We start from the raw sequence: 18,986 nt of genomic DNA, 5'->3' as shown, positions 1-18,986 counted from the left end.
TGGCTCTGAGCGGCCCCTGCCAGACCTGGGGTTGAGGGTTGAGCCATCCATCACCAGGAAGCGCTGGGACAAAGTATACTTGGTTATCGTAGAAAGGGTAGACGATACCAAGCCAGAATGCAAAGCTAGGATGTGGATGCATTGGGCAGAGCCAGACAAATTCTCCCAGAGCTGACGACACCTTAAAGTGAAGAAAACCAGAGCCAAACAGGGTTTTACCTTCTAAACATTAAACTTTATTACATTTCTGGTTATGTCCTTTTGTGGGATATATTTAGGACCAAATACTTAATAGAGAAGCCCTAATTATACCCTTGGGCTGATTGGGTCTCCACCCCAGCCCATAGAGTGACCCTTGTCCTCCTTCCCCATTCCAGCTTGAGGCACTTGGTGTCATGAAGAAAGCAGTAGTTGGCTGGAGAGACAGGGCCCAAGTCTTAAATCCCCCAAGCATGAGTTAACAAACTAAGAAGGGTGTCTCCTCCCTCTTGGGGCCCTCGCCGAGTTAGCAGAAGGGAAGAGCCATGGGTACAATAAGCTTCCGTATCTCTCAGGGTGGGGGACGCCAAGGCACTTCCCCCGCCCACACCCCAGTCTCTCTTCACCCTGGTTACTTCCTGGCCACACAGCCAGGAAGTGGTGATCCTACACACCACCCCATCTCCTGACCTTTGTCCCTCACATTCTGCTCTGAGCAGCCTGAGCACAGGAAGCAAGAGGTCCCTCTGACTAGAGATCTCAGAAGCACCAGGGAGGCCCCAGGCAGCTTTGGAGAATGGGGACCAGGTGGCCGCAGAGGGGCCTGCACTACCACCACAAGCCATGAGGAAGCCCCGGATACATGCTGCTCTGTATTGGCCTCTGCGCTTGGCTTTGCTCGCTCTCCTCTCCCTCCCCACCCGAAACCCAGAAGATCAGTATATATGTGCTGTCGAAAGAAGAGGCTGAAGCAGGGGAGACCCACGGGCACAAGCCCCCTCTATCTTCCTGAGTCGGAAGGCGCCAAGGGTTGCCGAAGAAGTACAGGATAATGCCTATGAGTCCAGGAGGCGGGGGGCAAAGCTCTCTGGCTTTGTTGGGGGCTGAGAGAGGAAACAGCTCCAGCTATCAAGTCCAGAAGCCCGTGGCAGAAGTGGGAGAGGAAACCCCATCACCAGAAAGTCCCTCGTACCTCTCTTATTCCATTTTAGCTATCAGATAGGCTCTTTTCATCCCTCCCCGCTGCAACCCCAACTGTTAAGGATTTGGTGCCCCATAGTGGGCGGAGGGAGAATGCACATCTTTGGCCCAGTTCCTGCCAAGTCCACTAAGGGCAAGAGTGAGTGAGTCCCTAGTTCCTCCAACCCCACCAAGTACCTACACATCCACAGCCAGAGAGGCTACCCATCCCCGGACAGAAAGGAAAATGGGCATATTACTTGAGGGGAAGGAAAGCGGTCTAGGCGCAGACCCAGGTCACAGGGCCCAGCCCTCTAGGGAAAGGAAAGTCCAAGGTAGGGCGGAACGGGAGGTGCTCCTTAATCGCGATTCCCCAGGAGCTGCAGCACAAAGGTGAAGATGTAGACAATGTCTGTGTAGATCTGCAGGGCACCGGTAATGTAGTCCTCCGGGCTGATGGTGTACCTCCGGTTCCCCAGGACCAGCTGTGTGTCGTAGGCCAGGAACTGCAGGACAGGAAGCCACACATGAGGACCCAGGGGCTCAGTGGTCAGCAGATGTGTCCTGGGAGCCTCTGGGCCATTAGATGTGCTTAGGGAACACATTAATGAACAGCAGAACACGTGGTCTCTGCCGTTAAGCAGTTCACAGTCCAGAAAGGGAGACAGACACACCATCTCCATAATACGGCCCACTGACTGTTCTCATAGCAGGCGGTGTGAACAAGAGATGACGGGAATGCGCAGAAAATCAGTGGAACCTCTGGACAGTAGGGAAAGGGAAGGAAGTAGGCCCCCCTCCCTGCCTCCCAAGCAGCCTACATCCACCATCCTCCCAGTTCCTCCCCTCTGTCCCCCCAGCTCCCCTTCCTAGAGGGGGCGGGGCCTCACTCACCAAAGTGAAGCAAATGGCCCCCAAAGCAGCATAGACCATGTGCAGCCAGTAAACCTGGGGAGAAGGGACAGGAATGGCATTAGAAATCTTAGCATAGCTTGGACCGAGGCAGCCCTCAGGACCATCTTTCCCCCGGACGTCTGGCCAAGTGCGAAGATCCAGGAAGCTAGCTACGTGAAAGGACTACTTCTACCTTCCAGATCCTGGGAGAAATTAAGAATAGTAACGTATATGGTAGAGAAAACAGAGGCCATCGTCCAATGGCCATATAAAACCAATCACAGCATCCTTTAGCCTAACCAGTCTCCGAAGTTAGTCAAGGTACAGAGGTGTCCACTACGCTTCTGGAAGAAAGAAAGTGGTTGAGTTCTAGCTCTGGGAGGGGCAGACCCAGGCAGGCACTGCTTGAAGAGCCCCATCGCCTTTACCCTAGTCATGGTCAGCCTTCAATAGACCGTGTTCCTGCAGCCCAGCCTGGGAGGGACAGACTAAAGGAGAGGGCTGGGAGGGAAGCCCTCCAGCCACCCTGATAAACAGCAGAGTCAGGGAGCACCCCCAGGGCAGCCCTGCTCAACAGCCCTCCAGGGGCCTGTCCACAGAAGGGCAGGGCCAGCCATGGTCAAGTGGGCAGGCGGCCCTCCCATTCACGTGCTTCCCCTTCCAGCACTGTTCTCCCCTCCCCGCCAATGAGGCTCCCCTCAGCCTAGGGGTCTCACACGCTGCCCCTCCCGCTGACTGGAATAAAAGAAGCGTTAGGTACAGTGACCCCTAAGGTCCCTTCCACCCAAGCCCATCTTCTCGGTCCTCTGGGTTCCTCTGGCAACCTGCCTCCGAGAACCTGGTCTCAGCTGTCAGACAGATCTAACCACTGCTTCCCATAGGAATCCCATGATGCTATCCAGGGCCTCAGGTGCTATGGCTCCCAGGACCTGCCATTTCCAAAGATACCCCAATCCAGAGGATGGCGCTTCAGCGTGAGTGCCTTTGCTGCCAGTCGAGAGGTTCTAGAAGCCAGAGGCCTGTGGGGCCTGCTACACCACGATATACAGAAAGTCTGCCCTGGGCACTGGGTTCAGTGACTTCGGCTCTCCTGGGACACTCACATATTTGAAGGACAGCACGATGGCAGTGACAATGCCAGTCACCATCATCACAATCCCCAGGACACAGAAGAGGCCTGTGCACGAGGTGAAGTCCACCTGCCAGGAAGAGAGGGGGAGGCCCGTGTCAGACAGGCCACCTGGCCCAGCCTGCCGGGCCCTCCCTCTTCCTCCAGGGAGTCCCAGTGCTGCCTCCTGGGGGCCATGGGAGTGACCGTGACATTCTAAGGACAGATGTAGGAAGCAGTTTTGTGGATGTAGTTGTGAAGGGGGTTAAGATCTCTAAGGGAAATGCCTGGCATAGGGGTGTGGGCCCTTCCAAGCCTGCTCACATGCCAAGCCCGGAAGGCCAGGTCTGTATAAAACAGGGGGATGGGGTGGCCAGGGAAGGGCCCTCCGGTGCCCTCACCTTGGTCTGGAAGCAGAAGATGGTGACTGAAATGGACACCACAGCAGTGATGATCATTGCAATGATGACGGCTTTGGTTTCATACACGCTGCAGGGAAGGAGTTGAGAGAGGCCAGAGGCACATGCCACACACGAATGACTCCAGAACTACTACTGCTGGAAGCATCGTGCCCAGAATCCACCCATACAGGTGGCTGCCAGCCCAGAGATGCCCCACGCTCCCCTAATAAAACACACCACCGTGTAGTAACTGTCCTTGAACATACCTGGAAATGGTGCCGGTCATGTAGCCCATGGCAAGAGTCTGAGGGAAGGACAGAGACCAGAGTGAGACACTTAAGAAGAGAGCCGGAGCCCTGGAGGCACGGCCAGGAGGGCTTGCCAGAGCTGGCGATACGTGTGACTGAGCAGGAAAGCCCGGGGAGACCAAGGGCAGGGGTCAGGGTAAGGTCAGGGAGAGAGCTAGGGACATCTTCCACCACGGTGTGCCATCCCTTCCCTGGGACCAGCCCTCCCTCACCATCTCCACACCCTGGACCTTTCTAGACTCACAAAGAGGGTCAGCAGGATAATGTTCCATGGGAAACGGCGTCTGAAGGGAAAGAAACCATAGTTAAGTGGTGTGGGGCCGGCCAGGTCTCAGAGGCTCCGTTAGCAGAAGGAAACTCTTGGCTTATGTGCCTGGAGAATTAGGCCTGGACTTGGGGGAGGCGAGGCTGGCATGGCCCTTGATACCTGCTCAGGTGTCTATGCAGGGACAAGAGGGACAATAGGACAGACCTGGGCTGTGGAGCCACAAAGACCTGGATTCGTTTGCAGCTCTCTGACTACCTGTGTGACTGTGAGAAAGCTCCTCGGCCTCTCTGAGCCTTGGGTTCTTCCTATTTGTTAAATAGTTTAAGTGCTACACATCTTGCAGGGTAGCTGTAAGAATAACAGCTAGATAGCTAAATAGATCCCGCACACGCCAGGCACTCTGCACACAGCCGAACGACAGCCACCATCACCATCATCATCACTGCCGGTGCGTCTCCACTTAGCTGCTCTGAGAAATCCCCTTTCTGTGCAAAACAGCCCCACACCCCCACCCCTTCCCACTGTCTAAGTCTCTGGGACTCACCTGGGTCCCTGGCAGCAGGCAAGGATCAGGTACGTGACCAGGAACACAGCACTGGGGAGAAGAGACAGGGAAGTCGTCTCCAGACCCACTCTGCCCCTTGGCCCCCTCCCGGCCCAGCCTGGCGGCACTCACCACACCAGCAGGCTGGAGGTCCAGAGAGCTATCTAGAAGTGTGAGGGGAAGCTACCCAGCAGGACAAGATCACCCCAGCCAGGGGCACTGAGCACATCTGTAACAGGGGGTGTGGCCAGGGAGGAGGCTGCAGGAGCCACCGCAGAGAGGCTGCCAGAACACGGGGACTGTTCTGCAGGATGCACGCTGCCACCAGTCCCCCACCCCTGGCTCTCAGGACTTCCGTGACACTTACACTCGGTGGCACACACCCACACTTCCCAGCACAGCTGCGAGGGCCCCTCTCCCAAAGGATCTGATCCCTGCCCCGAAAAGCTGGTCAGCTGTCACCCCTCCTCTCCTTGCCCCCATGCAGAAAGGAGCATAGACTCACTAGGATGCGTAGTAGACGGCCAGGTTTGCCCTCACGAACTCGCTGACTGGCTTCCTGTGGAGCAGGGGGGACAAGAGAGGAGTCACACCACGGCTTGTCTGCCTCCCTGCCGAGGCCCTGCCCCCTCTTCTCTGATCGCCCACAGCCCAGCTCCTCTTCCAGTCCCTCTGAGTTGAGGGCCCACCCCAAGCCACGCTCCCAGCAGGTGACCCAGAGCCCAGGACCCCAGAGCTACTTCCCAACGGTGCCGAGAGGCCTAGAGACTCACACAAAGGTGAAGATAGCGATGATGGCCACCGTGATGAGCAGCTGGATGGAGATGATGGTGTAAACCTGGAACACAGGCAGTGGTGGGGAGCACGGTCACCACCCTGCACTCCCGGCCTCTCCCCAGCAAGCAGCCGGCCCCTGAGACCAAGGAGCCCAAAAGACCTTACCACCCTAGCCCTGGCCCCTCTTTCAGAGCTAGGGAGGAGGCTCCTGCCTCATTCTAAAGGACCTACTCTTACTCCCCTTCCACTTGGGAGCCTGCCCCAGCTGCAGCTTGGCAGAGAGCCCGCCCCCAGTAAGGGCTCAGATACTGTACACGCCCCCCCCCGGGGCTGACCCCCTCCCTGCCCAGCACCTGGCCTCCACTGGCACTCACCGCCCTGCCTCTGCCCCCTGCCTCACCGCACTCCCAGGTACAGCATCCGCGCCTGCGGCGGTTCAGCCTGACATTGGTCAGGTATCTGTCCACCCTGAGCAGGTGCCGGGCAGACGTGAGATGGGGGGCAGGGGCTGTGAGCGAGTGCAGTCAGTTCTGGCTTCAAGTTGCTCCCGTCTAACAGGAGAAGGAAGCTTGCAGGGGGCAGAACGCTTCAGCAGAGGCTGCCCAGATTTTCCCAGATTGAATCTGCCCCCAAAACAAGGTCAAGGAACAGAGGAACAAAAGGTGGGCGAACACAGGTTAGAGGAACTGGGGTCCCCTGTGAGGACAGTGCAGGGCTAGAGAGGACCCAGAAGGCAGCAGCGCATGTGCGTGGAAACGAGTGTCCCCCGGCTCCGTTCCCCCAGCCCCGGGGGCCTCCCAACCCGTATCTCACCTTTCGGATGAAGGCATGTCGGACTTTCCTGTCACCCCACTCTCCAGATCCGAAGTTGTCACTCACAGCTCTCTCCTCCCCATCATAGCCCTGGCCTGGGCCTGGGGACAGATCACATATGACCAACTGGGGACCTGGGACGTGTGGCCTCAGTCCCCAAGCCTCCACGGCACTATCTCACAGTCTCACGTATCTCCAGCCAAGAGACATGTGTTACAACTCAGGAACTCCTCAGCCAGGTCCTCTAGATACCTTCCACATGACCAGAGCTGGTACCACAGGGAGCAGCGTACCCCTGGCCAAAGGGGGCTTAGGTGTGACCACTCCGTCAGCATGCATTTACTGAGGGATGTGAACACCTGTGGTCACGGCCATCAAGGGGACACGATCTCGTGAGGAATCCAGGCAAGCGCGGGGCAGAGGGGCTGGCGGAGTCAGAGCAGGGACTCAGGTGGAAGGAGGAAAAGGAAGATAGAAACAGCGCACGTGTGTGGAGGATGGAGAACCGAGTGTGCAGACTGATCTACATCAGGCAAACATTAGGACTCGGGGAAAACAGAGATCTCGGGTATGCATGCACAGGATGAGGCATGACCACAAACGTGACTGATGTACCAATATTCACACCAGAACACGTACGGCCAGATGACAGTTGGCTGCGCTCCAGGATTCCAGAGATGCTGCAGGGGCTCAACACGTTCTTTTTTTTTTTTTTTAAAGATTCTTTGCGTCTATTTCTTTTTTTTTCTTTTTTTTTTTTTAGACCATACTTCATTCAGATTTCTTTTGCTTTTATTTATTTATTTATTTATTTATTTTTATTTATTTATGGCTGTGTTGGGTCTTCGTTTCTGTGCGAGGGCTTTCTCTAGTTGCGGCAAGTGGGGGCCACTCTTCATCGCGGTGCGCGGGCCTCTCATTATCGCGGCCTCTCTTGTTGCGGAGCACAGGCTCCAGACGCGCAGGCTCAGTAATTGTGGCTCACGGGGCTAGCTGCTCCGCGGCAGGTGGGATCTTCCCAGACCAGGGCTCGAACCCGTGTCCCCTGCATTGGCAGGCAGATTCTCAACCACTGCGCCACCAGGGAAGCCCTCAACACATTCTTTGAATGCCTCCTTGGGAGCTGCTTTCAAAATCCGCATGTGAGCCACACAGGAAAATCTCACCACATTTTAATCTCATCTCATTTCTGACCAAATTTACCAGCCATGATGCTTATCAAACATCCAAACGACTTCTGGATGTTTGCGAAAATCAGATGTTACCTTAAGAGATGAGGATTTGTCAGCACCGAGAATATTAAAAAAAAAAAACAAAAAAAGTCCTTCGGGTTCCAAAGGCGGTTCCTAAGGAAGTGGGGAGTGTAGGTGGGGTGGCAGCTGCCACGCTGGGCAACGGAAACGGCCTCCTCGGGTCACGGCTCTGAAGGAATTCATTACTCCACCAGCCACTTTCTCATCTGATGTGTAAGTTCTGGTGTGTGTCTTATGGACCCAGTCTCCTTTCTGAATAAAGGGGCTGGTAGGTGGTCCAGGGGGCTAGGAGCTGAAGGAAACAGCAGGGAGGTAACAAAGATGGGGAAACAGAAGGAGAGAGCTAAAGAGAAGATGAAAAAAGGGATAAAGGAAGTTGAGAAGGAAGGAAAGGAAGTAGCCTCACATGCTATGAGTATTGCCTCCTCCCACCCACCCCCACTGCCCTTCAGGGACTCACCATAGTTCATGGGTGTCGGGTGGATGGGGGGCATAGGCTGTGGGTAGCCAGCAGGGTGACCGTAGCCAGGCTGTGGGTAGGGAGGGTACCCGCCAGGCAGGACAGATGGCTGCCCGTAGGCCCCCGGGGGCGGAGGGTCATGGTACAGGGGGTTGCGGTCCTCATACGGAGGGGGGGCACTGGGGTGGGACATGGTGGCTCACGGGCTGAGGGGAGACCCCAGCTGCTGGGACCTGAAAGAAAGACGAGAGAAGCAGTCATGAGTGCCCAGGCCCCGCTCACTCAGCCCCAACCCAGCCTGCCTCTGTGGAGAGGAAAGCCTCAGACTTTCTCTCCCCACCACGGCGCGTCATTCCCTGCCCACAGGCCACCGTCCCCATCCCCCCAGTACCACCCACCCCACCAGCTCAGCCCCTGCCCCTCTGCCTTCACGCCAGCCCTTTCTGTGTAGCCTCCTGCCATAGGAAAGCAGGAGACGGGGATTTAGTGCGGGAGCCCGAAGCAGTCACTGGGCATCAGTGGTATGAGAGCAGCGGGCCTGGGAACCACGCCGCCCCAACCCCTATGCTCACTTAAGAAGGCCTTCCAGTGACCGGGGAAGAAGCCCGATGGCCCCAGCAAAGCCACGGGTGAGTCACAGGGCCAGCTGGGACCCACTGAAGGGGTCAGCCCAGCACCCACAGCAGCTGGCAGGAGCTCCCGGCCTGAAAGGCAGCGCTGGGGAAGAGCCAAGGCCCGAAGTGGAAGACAACAAGCTAGCCCCAGGGCTGGAGCTGCCAGGCCTGGAGGAGGAGGGCCAACGGTGGCAGGCTGAGTCAGGGGCCACCCGAGAGGCCTGAGCAAGTGGGTGCACGGGGATGGCCCCTGGGGGTTGGCAGGCTGCACAGAAGAGCAGGCCAGAGACAGGACTTTCTTGTTGCTTCAAATAACAGCCAAGGAGCGTCAGGCATGCGACAGCCTGTGGCTGCCACCACTCTCTTCGTGGCCTTGCCAGGGAGTGGAGTGCCAGGGAGTGCAGGGCCCCGAAGCCCCCTGGGAGGGGGAGACGCACGTTTCGAAAGTCAAGTCCCTGGTGTTCCTGTGATTCCTGTTTGCCCCCCGGGTTGGCGGCCAGGATAGGAGAGAGCGCTGAGGAGTCACGCCACATCCAGCCAGTGCCTTCTCTGAGGCAGGAGAGCCCCACAGCCAGGGGAGGGCTGAGGAATGAGGAGAAGGGAACCCCAGAAACAGAGCCCAAAGGGACCCCAAAGTTGTACAGCCCCAGATGCTCAGCTCCACTAAGGGAATCCAGGCCCAGAACAGTGAAGTGACTCCCAAGATCACAGAACTAGCAAGTGAATGGCACAACCAGAACCGAGGCAGGCTGAAGGTCCTGGGTAGGTAGGTGTCCTCTATATTATGCTGTGTTCTTTAGGCCCTCTTATGCCAAATAAATGGCCCTGGGGCCTGGTGTTCCCCTCTGAGGTGGCAGAGATGAAGACTTGGGAAAAGCTAAGGAGGAGGTTCCTGGAAGGGCCCTAAGCCCTGACAGAATCTGGGCCCCTTCACAGGGCCACCACCGGCCCCTAGCGCATCTCCCAAGGGAAGAACTTCAGGACCCCACAGGGAGGAAGCACACCCAGATCGAGGTCAGCAGACATCGCAGAGGCTCTGCCAGAAGGGCGGGAGAACTGGCTCCTCTTTTGAGGGCACGCTGCAGAGTGCAGGGAGCAGATAAAGGATTGTCTGAACTCTTCTCTCTCGACTGGGATAACACAGAGAGGGGAAGGTAGCAGGGAGGGGCGGGGAGGAGGGCTCGAATAACAGGCCAAGTCAATGAGTTATTCTGAGGAAAGCTGTTCTCCATCTTCCCAGAGTGAATGGACCAGAACAGCAAGAATGTGTCAGGTCAGAAATGAGAAAACCTTCCTGACAGTGAGGGTGTGACACAGCAAACCTTCGAAAGCAGGCCATGGCGGAAGGCCCCGCATGGTGGGGTACAGCACCCTGAGGAAACAGGGAGCGGAGAACGGGGAGACCCAACACTGAGTGGTGTGAGTTTAAGAAACAGGGGTAGTGTTTTTGAAAATATTTTGGGTTTGTCAGGGTAGGGCAACATTCATAAGCAGTTATAATACCTGCATCCCCTTAATAGACTTTTTTAAAAAAGGAAGGGAGAGAAACTGGGCTCTCCTGCCCCAGGGCAAGAGGCTCCTTCTTCTGACAGCGCCCTCCCCCCCTCCCCCTCCAAACACCCCCCTTAACTCCACCCAGAGGACAGCATCCTGTCTTCGGGAAGCAGCCCGGTGGGGGGGGTGCCACCTGTGGAGTAGGGTTATCTGTCGTTACTGCGGTGGGCCCAGCTGACAACAGGCTAAACACGGCCCGCGAGACACTGGCAGGAAAGACCCTGTGGTCGGAGGCCCCAGCCGGGCCACTTGACAGTGATGTCACCATGACCTGGTCCTGTGGGCTCCTCAGGGTGCACCTCTGTGAAATGACGTGAGTGACCCAGATGATCTCTGAGCTCATTTCCAGCTCTAACGGACTGGGACTTATCTGACAAACCCAGTTACGCGCGCGGGGCCTGCCCTTTGCCCGGCCAGCCAGATGCACCACCCGCCAAGCCAAGCTGGGCAAACAGGTCCCTCCCCAAACCAGAGGGTGAATCAGGAAGCTTGAGGCCGGCCTTGGGTAGGCCACCAGGACTCTGGGGTTCCGGTCCAGCACAGTGGGCCTCTGACTCATGAAGTTGCCCTCTGCCCTCCCTCGCCCCTCCCCGTGACGCTTCTCGTTTCAGAGGAACTCACCGGTAGACCTCTCCGCAGGGAACACAGAAGCTCACAGTCCAGTTCTCTGAGGGCTTAGCCACCAGCCCATGCTCACCAGAGACCGGCACTGACCACTTTACCTCACTATGTGTCAGTTTCTCCATCTGGAAAGTGGGTTTAACACTCTACCAGAGTTGTTATAAAAATTAAATGAGAAAATACATGTAGAGTACTTAAAATAGTGCCTATCTTTAGTTGTTATTTCATTAAATCCTTATGATAGCCCAACAGGGTGGATATGTTGTTATCCCTTTTTACAATAAAGAAATAGAGGCTTGGAGGAATTAAGTCACTTGCCCAAGGTTACTTAGCTAGGGTGTGATGAAGTCGGTCAGCTCCAGACCGACTCCAGGGCTCTTAATGTCTCTGCTCTCATCCTCATTTGGACACCCTGCCTATCCGAACTTCACATCACTTCTCAAAGCTTCCCATCTCAGACCCTCTACTGACAAAAGAACGCTCACACACCAAGTGGACACTGAACCATTCAGCCCCTTCCATCATCCCCATGGTCCCCAAACCCTGTGCAACCACCAGGAGGAGAGAGAGTGGTCAGAGATGGAGATTCTTAAAGGTCAGCACTGAAAGGAAACTCACTCATCTAAGGCAAGCTGACCCCTCCCTTTACCAGCCAGCCAGCGACAGTGCAGGAGGTAGAGTGACCTGTCCCTGGCCACAAGGTGGGGCCCGGGGCCAGGACCACATCCCAGCTCTCTGGTGTAGAGACCTGTGCGCCGGAGATGGAGAGAGTGTTCAGGCCAGTCAGGGGAGTAACTAAGCTCCCCTCCGAGCAGAGGGGCAGGAACCTAAGGCCCAGGGCTGCCAGCATGGGCAGCTTCTGAGCCTTCTCCCTGGCCACGGCCCGACCTACGTGGAGCACTGGCCACTTCCACGTCATTAAGGCCTCAGCTAGGGATGAGGTTTGGGCCTGGCATGTGACTAGGTAGTAGGGAAAGGAGGAAGTGGTCGGTATTTACTTTCATGACTATGACTAAAGTTGGGAACCGCAGGAGAACGTGGAATCCAAAGGGAAGGAGGGGAAAGAGGCGGGAGAAGATACAAAGTGAGTATGATTGATACGCAGAGACTAGAAACCAGGAATCTGGTCATCTGAGTTCCGCTGGTAGCTACTCCAGGGGCCATAAAGGACCTTTAAGTTTCCCCATCGGAAGCCTGAATTTTCCTAAAATACAGTAGGCATTCGGCTTGTTGTTGGCATACACACTCCAACAACAGGAAGCAAGGCTGTTCCACTGCTGGCAGCTTGAATCATTACAGCATTCTTCCTCACAATGCAGTTTATCAAGACATTCAGACTCCACCCCATCCTTGCCAAGTTAGATCTAAGCTTGCTCCCCATCCTCATGACCCCATTCTCATGTCCCATCAGGAAGGAGCCAGAACCTCTCCTTTCTCCTACATGACCCGCAGGCCCAGCCATCGGAAGTGGGTGGGCTCAAACACAGGATGTTGGCTGTCAGGGTTATCAGAGGCAACCGCGGGGAAGCCATCTCCTTCCCCTGGCGCCATCTCAGTGTGGCCAGCATGCTCCCAGCCAGCTGGGGCCCAGGTTCAGGCTCCCTGGGGGGCATCTGAAGGGTTAAGGCTCTGGAATCTGCTGAGAGGAAGCTGAAGCTACTGGGGTTACAGCAAGAGGGTGCATGTGTATGTGTGTGTGTCAGAGGGAGGAGCGGAAAGGAGCAGCTGACTGGTCCAGGCAGCCTGCCCTCCTCCCTGCCAGGAACGGGTGCCCGAGCCAGAATGGAAAGAATAGCTCAGAGTGCGCATCTCAGGAGACCCCACCCAGCCGGCACAGCAGCGCAGCCCCTGGCCTGCTGTGACCAGGCCTCTTGTGACAGCCTCCTTCCCTCCCTTTTCCTTTACCTACCCCAACTCCCCCAGCTCTTCACTCCCCTCCAAGAAAACACTTCACCCTCCTAACCCAGCACGTAGCCAGGAGGGCAGAGGAGTAAAAAGATCCACCCAGGAGTGGCTGGGCACGCCACCAGGCCTGACGCACACAGACCAAGGGGCCCAGAATCAACGTATCCTTCTGTCCGCCTGGCCTCTGTGGTCAACAGGGTGATGCCGAGAGGATCTAAAAACTGAAACGTCACAGCTGGAATGAACTTTAGAAATCATCTGGTCATTTGACAGTCCAGGAAACCCCAGAGCCAAGAAAGTTCCTGCCCAGCCCGTGACAGGCCTCTTGGTCATGGGTTTGGAACTTTCATTCCCAGCCCTGCCCGCTGTCTGAGAACTCAGAGTGACAGACGCCAGCACACGCATTGCTGAGTCAGAGCCAGAACAAGTCCCCATCCCCCCGCTCTCCATGCCCTCCTGCTCAGAAACAGATAAGGCTGCCAACCCATGACCTCCCTCCCACCCTGGTCTCTAACCAGGGTAGCCTCTCTCCAATCGGAAACTGAGAAGGCGGCTCCAGCCTCCCAGGAAGGGGAAGCCACCCTGGAGGGCATGGGAAGACCCAAGCACTAGGGTCCCCCCATCACCCTTCTCCAGGGGAGCAAAGCAGTGTCACCAGTGCGGGTGATCTCGGAGACCCCAGCCAAGCCAGTGGTCAGAACAGCTGTGGAGTGCAGATAAGGAAAGCAGACAGCAATAACCAGGGCTGGATGCAGCTTCAGAAACACAGCCCCATCCATCTCCTTTGTGTTTCATCTTCTCCTACCTTTTTCAGTTGAACTTCAAGATGAGGAGGGGGAAAGTCAGACAGATAATTAACAACCCACAGTGGAGAAGGGAGACAAACCCCTCCCTGCGGTGGGCAGGGAAGGAAGAGAACCACTTAGAGTAGCAAGTACTGTGTATTTACTACCGGGTACCAAGGATGTCTGCTCCTCACAAGGGCCCTATGAGGGGCATCTCCTTATCCCTACCCTACAGATGAGAAAACTGAAATTCGGAGAAAACCCGATCCAAGGTCCCAGAGCAGTCAAACAGTAGAGATAGGTCTGAACCCAGATCTGACGTCTGACTTAGAGCACCCTTTGCTATTACACCTGCCTGGAGCAAAAGCCCCTGAAGCCCCCACCAATCACCTGTGTGAATAGGCCAACACCAACACGCGGGGTGTTGAGGTAGTGAAGACCTTTCTCGTTGACACCAATTCCTTTTCCCTCGTGGAAAGTTGATCTTTGCCAGAGCCCTGGGTTAGGAGGCAGGGAGCTGAGTTCTCGTCCTGGCTCTGGTCCTGACTCCACTGTGTGAGTCAGGGCTAGCCACCGCACATCTCTGGACTCAAGTTTTCTCATCCATAAAGCAAGTGCAGTGAACCAAAAGATCAAAGTCCATTCGGACTCTAAGAGTCTCTGCTTTTGAATGAACAGCCTAACAGACCAGAGCAGAAGGCTTCAGGGTGGAATGACTTGCTTCCTAAAGAATCTCCGCCGGATGTGAAACTGGTCTGGAGGATGGCTACAGAGGCAGAGGCACAGGGCATGACCTGGGCCCGGGGGTGGCCATAACTCCCTCTCCTCCCAGACTGCCCTCTGGACCCCGCGGCCAGCATCTCCTGGGTCTCACTCACCACAGAGCCTGCAGAGAAACAGTGACACGCTGCAGAAGAGAAAGAGTACGAGGCAGGAAGTCAAGAGATCTGGGTTCAAGTTCTAACTCTGTCACTAACTAGTTGTGGGGATCCAGGCAAATGACCTCCTTTGGCCTCCTTTTCCAAATCAGCCCACATCGGGGAAAGGAAGAGGGATGAGTTACCCGAACCAGAGAGTGGAAAGCTAGACTCATCCAGCCAGGCATTTCCCAGACTGCTCTAAAGAGCACCGCCCCAAGAGATGTTAATGGATGAGCTCAGAAACAGATAAGTCTGAAAAACAACCCATATCCCCTTTTGGAAACTCACAAGGCACAATGGCATAGGAAGCCTCTGAGAACTTCTGCACTGAGCAAACGTGTTGGGCTTTGTTCCTTCAAACTTCCTTAAGGCTGGAACATTTTTATCAGGGCACACCTAGTTACCATCCTGTGGTGTGCTGGCCAGGCCACCTTTGTTTTACAGACTGACCTCAGAATGATTCATGTCCTAACTCCTCATACCTTGAAACCCCTGTCCTCACCCCCAGGCCCTCAGAATAGTCGCATTCAGTACCAGGCAGACCCCCTCACTCTCAGAGCCGGATCCTCTGCGAGGGGCCCTCCTCTGCCCTGTCCCCACAGCTGCTATAATCTCCAAAACGGGACTCACTGCCAAGGGCTGGGGGACATCTCCAACCAGCACAGAGCCAGGAGGCTGCGATTCCCTAACATCGCCTTCATGTAATAGGAAAAAATACCAATCATTACATACGAGAATAAGGACTCATTCTCATCCTCCTCCCTGACCCTCTAGGTACCTGGCACTGTGGCACTGTGGACTTCCGGGCATCATTTCTACTTTAAAACAAGGCCCAGGTTTTGGCCTAGATCCCCAGAATCAAGGTTGGAAGATTCTGTCAAGGCCATCCCCTCCACGGCATTCCCAACAGAATACTCCAGAAAGCCCACATCAGGGTTAACCATACTGTTAGCAGAGACCTTCTCCCCAAGTTGCTGTGTGAGCTTCCACTCTGGCCCTTCCAGTGTGTGTCCCTTGCCTGGGGCTTCTGCTCTTTCTGAAGGGTCCAGGGTGACAAGTTTGGGGGATGGAGGTGCTCTTCCAGCTGAGCCATTCCCATGGGAGGAGGCTGAGCTGAGGTGGCTATTACCCCAGCTCATGAAGTGAGCTTCTCCCCACACCTGACATGTACCCTGTCATTACCTCTCTGAGGTGCCTGTTTTTACAGGTGAGGCCCTGAGGTCACGGCACAAGATGACGGGAAGTCAGGGCACTTGACCCTGTGTGGTCCCACCACTACTTTTAAGTTTTAAACTGGCTCTCTGGGTCCTCATGGCTGGAGAGGTGGGAAGAGCAGGCAGGTGAGGTGGAAGTATGGCTGCCCCCTTGCCCCTGACAAAGCAGCCCCAAGGGAGCACTTGGCTCCTCCTGCCACCACCGGCCAAGCCAAAGGCGCCAGCTTTGAAACCAAAGCTCACCAGGGGGATGAATATTTCAGAGCCCCAGAGAACTGGACACCCGAGGGACCTTCCATGACATCTGCCTCTGTCCCTGGTTCCCAGGCCTACCCCCCTCATCCCATGTCCAGGTTCCTCGGGGGGAACCCCAACCCCTGGATACCACACAGAGGCCACCGTGGGGTCAGAAGGGATGGTGACCCCCAGTGGACAAGAGCTGGTGCAGACCCCGCAAGATCAGGGCCGAGCCTCCCAGCAGCCTTCCTCTACTGCCCCTCCCGCTGTCCCGTCTCCACGGTCTTCCCCTTTCCCATTTTCCTGTTTGGTTTTTACTCCGGCCCAAAGAGGCCACGAGGAGGATAGTATTGGTACTTCCGGGTAGCTTTCTGAACCCAGTCTGAGGGCAGTGGCTAGAAGGGGGTGCACTGAGGCAAAGTCCTGCTGACAGAGGTGGCAGGTTCCCCACGCCAAGAATGGGGGCTGCTCATGGCTTCCACCCGGTCCCCAACTCACTCAAATACTCGGTCACCTGTCTACACCAAAGCTGCCACCAGGGCGTGCAGAGCCAAGCCGAGGCCAGGCCAGGCCCTGGGCCGCCTCCCCTCCCCCTCCCACCAGCTTAAGGCCGTGACAGCCTTTATCCCACGCACAGCTGGCCACCCTGGGGCTGGCACTGTGGACACGCCCAGCGACAGATACGCGCCAGGCAGCGGGGGACAGGACACCCTCAGACCCGGGCCCGATCGTGCCCACAACCCGCGGCTCGGCTCCCAAGGCTAAACAGGCGCTACACGCCCGCCCGGGGCGCACAGGGAAAGAGAAACTCCAAAGGTGAGGGAGACAGAGCCCCATTCTGGCCCGCGGCGCCCTCCAAGAAAGTTCGGGACCACATCCCAGCGCCGCCCCGGCCCTGGCCGGGTCCCCGCCGGCCCGCGGCCCCCCACTCCCGCCGGCCCCGGGCCCCTGGCTTGCCTGCCGCTCCCGACGGTGCGTCCGCGGCCTCCCGGTGTCGCAAGTTGGGGAGCCCCTCGCCGGCCTGGACTGGACTGGCGTTCAACGCCCCGCCCCGTCGCGCCGGCCACAGCCTGGCGCTGGGGTCCGCCCCTGTCCCGCCCGCGTCCGCCCCGGTCCCGCCCGCGTCCCGCCCTGTTCGCGCCCCTCCCAAGTCCCTGAGGACTTCCTAGTATCTTCGGATTTTAAGGCAGTACGTAATCATAGTTGGAAACTCAAAACTACAGGAAAAGATCACCTCTTCCCACTCCTCCCGACTCCCAGCGGCAAGTGCTTGCTTTTGATGCTTCTTTGCCTATATATATCTACGTATTTTACTTGTTTTGTACGATGTTTTGCTTGTCGCTTTTTTTTTACTTCACAGTTTTGCATGAACATTTTTCTTGTCACTAAATATTCTTCAAAAGCATAATTTTAAAGCCACAAAGTATTCTATCACACAGCTATTGCTGATTTATTAAATCGGTTTCCTACTTTTAAGGACATTTAAATTCTTTCCCATTTTTCTCATTATGAGACATAAATCAGTGAAGAACATCCTTGACAATACTATGCTCTTAAGCCAAATGTACTTTTCAAGTTTTCAACTTCAAACGTCCAAATGCAGAGATAGATGGAACTTAGAACCTCTGCCCCTGGGAACTAAGACATTGCCTGCCTGAAGTTACTTCAACCAGGAAAGCAGGCGTTTTAGGGTCAGAAATCCTGGGATGTAGATCCCTACAATCAGTGCGCAACATTGTGTTGGGGGCTTTGCACCTGTAGTCTCAACCCTCACAGCCCCTAACGGTAGAATGTACTAGTCATTCCATTTTACAGGCAAGGAAATAGGTTCTGGGAAGTTTTGAAACGTTGCGGAGTTTACCTAGTTCCAAAGCCCATGGTTTTTTTCCATTACGCCAAGGCTGCCGGTAGATGAACGGCTTTGTTTAAGGTGCTTATCTCGTGCTACTAGCTGCAGATCGGCACTGCGCTGAATGTTGTTCACAGCCTGTTGACACTTTTCCTTTTTGAATGGGGAGGGGTGTGACTTGACAAAACACAGCTAGAAATGAATGCGGTTGGACAACCTCGGGATTCCAAACCCATCACTAAGCACTTTTCTTTACATTATTATCTCCAGCGGCCAGTCCCTCTCTTTCACAGAGCAAGGCTTAGGAAGGAGGAACCTGTGGACTTATCTGGAAGCTCATTTGCATACTAAACATAAGTGAAAGCAGTGTGTTTACTACTAGAAAGCATAGTAAGCAAGGTTACCACTTGGATTGTAGTGAGACCAATTAAAATAAAGGTGTTGTTTAAATTGCCCCCTCCACACACACTGTGTATGTTTATTTGTATATAACTTAAGTAGGAGTTACTCAGGGGCACTGGCGGACATTTTGGTGGGCTAACTCCCCCGACCACCCCAACCCTTCAGTGTAAGTTCGGTTTGGGGTCAAAGACCTCACTTTAGGAAGTCCCCTCCCAAAGGGAGCAAGAACGCACCGGGGCAAGTACAGTTCTGCTCAATATCAGTTTACCCCTGGATCACAGAACAGAGCCCTCATGAACTGCAAAGCCCTGCCGCATCTGGCCAAGTCTCCTGACATCCCTTCATGCTGTCTGCACTTGGGCCCCTTCTCCAGAAAGTACGCTCCACTTTATAGAACTGCTACAATGATTTCAAGGGGATTCATTTTCCAGCCAGCAATCACATCCACCCCCCGGGAAAGTGGGCCGTGGGGATGCACACAGACAAGCCCCACACAAGCCTTGCTCCATGTTCTTTCTCCTGAGCCCATTTTCTGATCATGGAATCAAGATTGTGTTGACTGAAAGAAAAACGCACAACGTAAAACTTCTGAGTTAAGTTTTATTCGGGGACCTTACTAAGGACCATAGCCTCTCAGATAGCTCTGAGAAACTGCTCCAAAGAGATTAGGGAGAAGCCGGAATATACAGGATCTTTTTTGCTGGGAAAAAACACGTATTCAAGCATAAACAGGTTACTGCTGATCACAAAGAACAGCTATCTCAAGTTGATGATTTTAGTGTTCTGTGTATGGGAAGATGCAAGAATCTGGGGTCATTAAAATTTATTCTTAGATGTGCATCTTAACTATATAAGGACCCTTATATCCAAAGCACAGAGTGCCTCCTGTTTTTTTTCTTTT

The 18,986-nt window shown here is 55.2% G+C and overlaps 1 protein-coding gene across 2 annotated transcripts; it reads right to left on the bottom strand.

Annotated features, from left to right (window-relative positions):
• Nucleotides 1-213: 213 nt before the first annotated feature.
• Nucleotides 214-16,907, bottom strand: TMBIM1 (transmembrane BAX inhibitor motif containing 1). 2 transcript variants are annotated; one of them, XM_082630018.1, is made up of 12 exons: nucleotides 16,792-16,907; nucleotides 7,985-8,217; nucleotides 6,272-6,372; nucleotides 5,455-5,519; nucleotides 5,187-5,240; nucleotides 4,682-4,732; nucleotides 4,114-4,153; nucleotides 3,828-3,865; nucleotides 3,562-3,649; nucleotides 3,156-3,251; nucleotides 2,053-2,106; nucleotides 214-1,664 (listed from the first exon to the last, which is right to left on the bottom strand). In XM_082630018.1, exons 2-12 carry the CDS (start codon nucleotides 8,175-8,177, stop codon nucleotides 1,518-1,520), a joined length of 927 nt encoding a protein of 308 aa, XP_082486144.1. In that variant the 5' UTR covers nucleotides 8,178-8,217; nucleotides 16,792-16,907; the 3' UTR covers nucleotides 214-1,517. The 2 variants fall into 2 exon arrangements, with proteins under 2 accessions (XP_082486144.1, XP_082486145.1); XM_082630019.1 differs by lacking the exon at nucleotides 16,792-16,907 and adding an exon at nucleotides 13,854-14,202.
• Between the last annotated feature and the right edge of the window lie 2,079 nt (nucleotides 16,908-18,986).

The sequence above is a fragment of the Mesoplodon mirus genome, assembly GCF_964341445.2.
Source record: "Mesoplodon mirus genome assembly, chromosome: 8".
Classification (NCBI taxonomy): domain Eukaryota; kingdom Metazoa; phylum Chordata; class Mammalia; order Artiodactyla; family Ziphiidae; genus Mesoplodon; species Mesoplodon mirus.
This window is presented reverse-complemented; position numbering and strand designations above follow the sequence as displayed.

Coding starts and splice junctions, on each gene's coding strand:
- TMBIM1 (XM_082630018.1), bottom strand. CDS start 8,177: ATGTCCCACCCCAGTGCCCCCCCTCCGTATGAGGACCGCAACCCCCTG. Junction 3,252..3,561: donor TCTTCTGCTTCCAGACCAAG/GTGAGGGCACCG, acceptor TCTTCCTGGCAG/GTGGACTTCACCTCGTGCAC. Junction 2,107..3,155: donor TCGTGCTGTCCTTCAAATAT/GTGAGTGTCCCA, acceptor CCTTCTCCCCAG/GTTTACTGGCTGCACATGGT.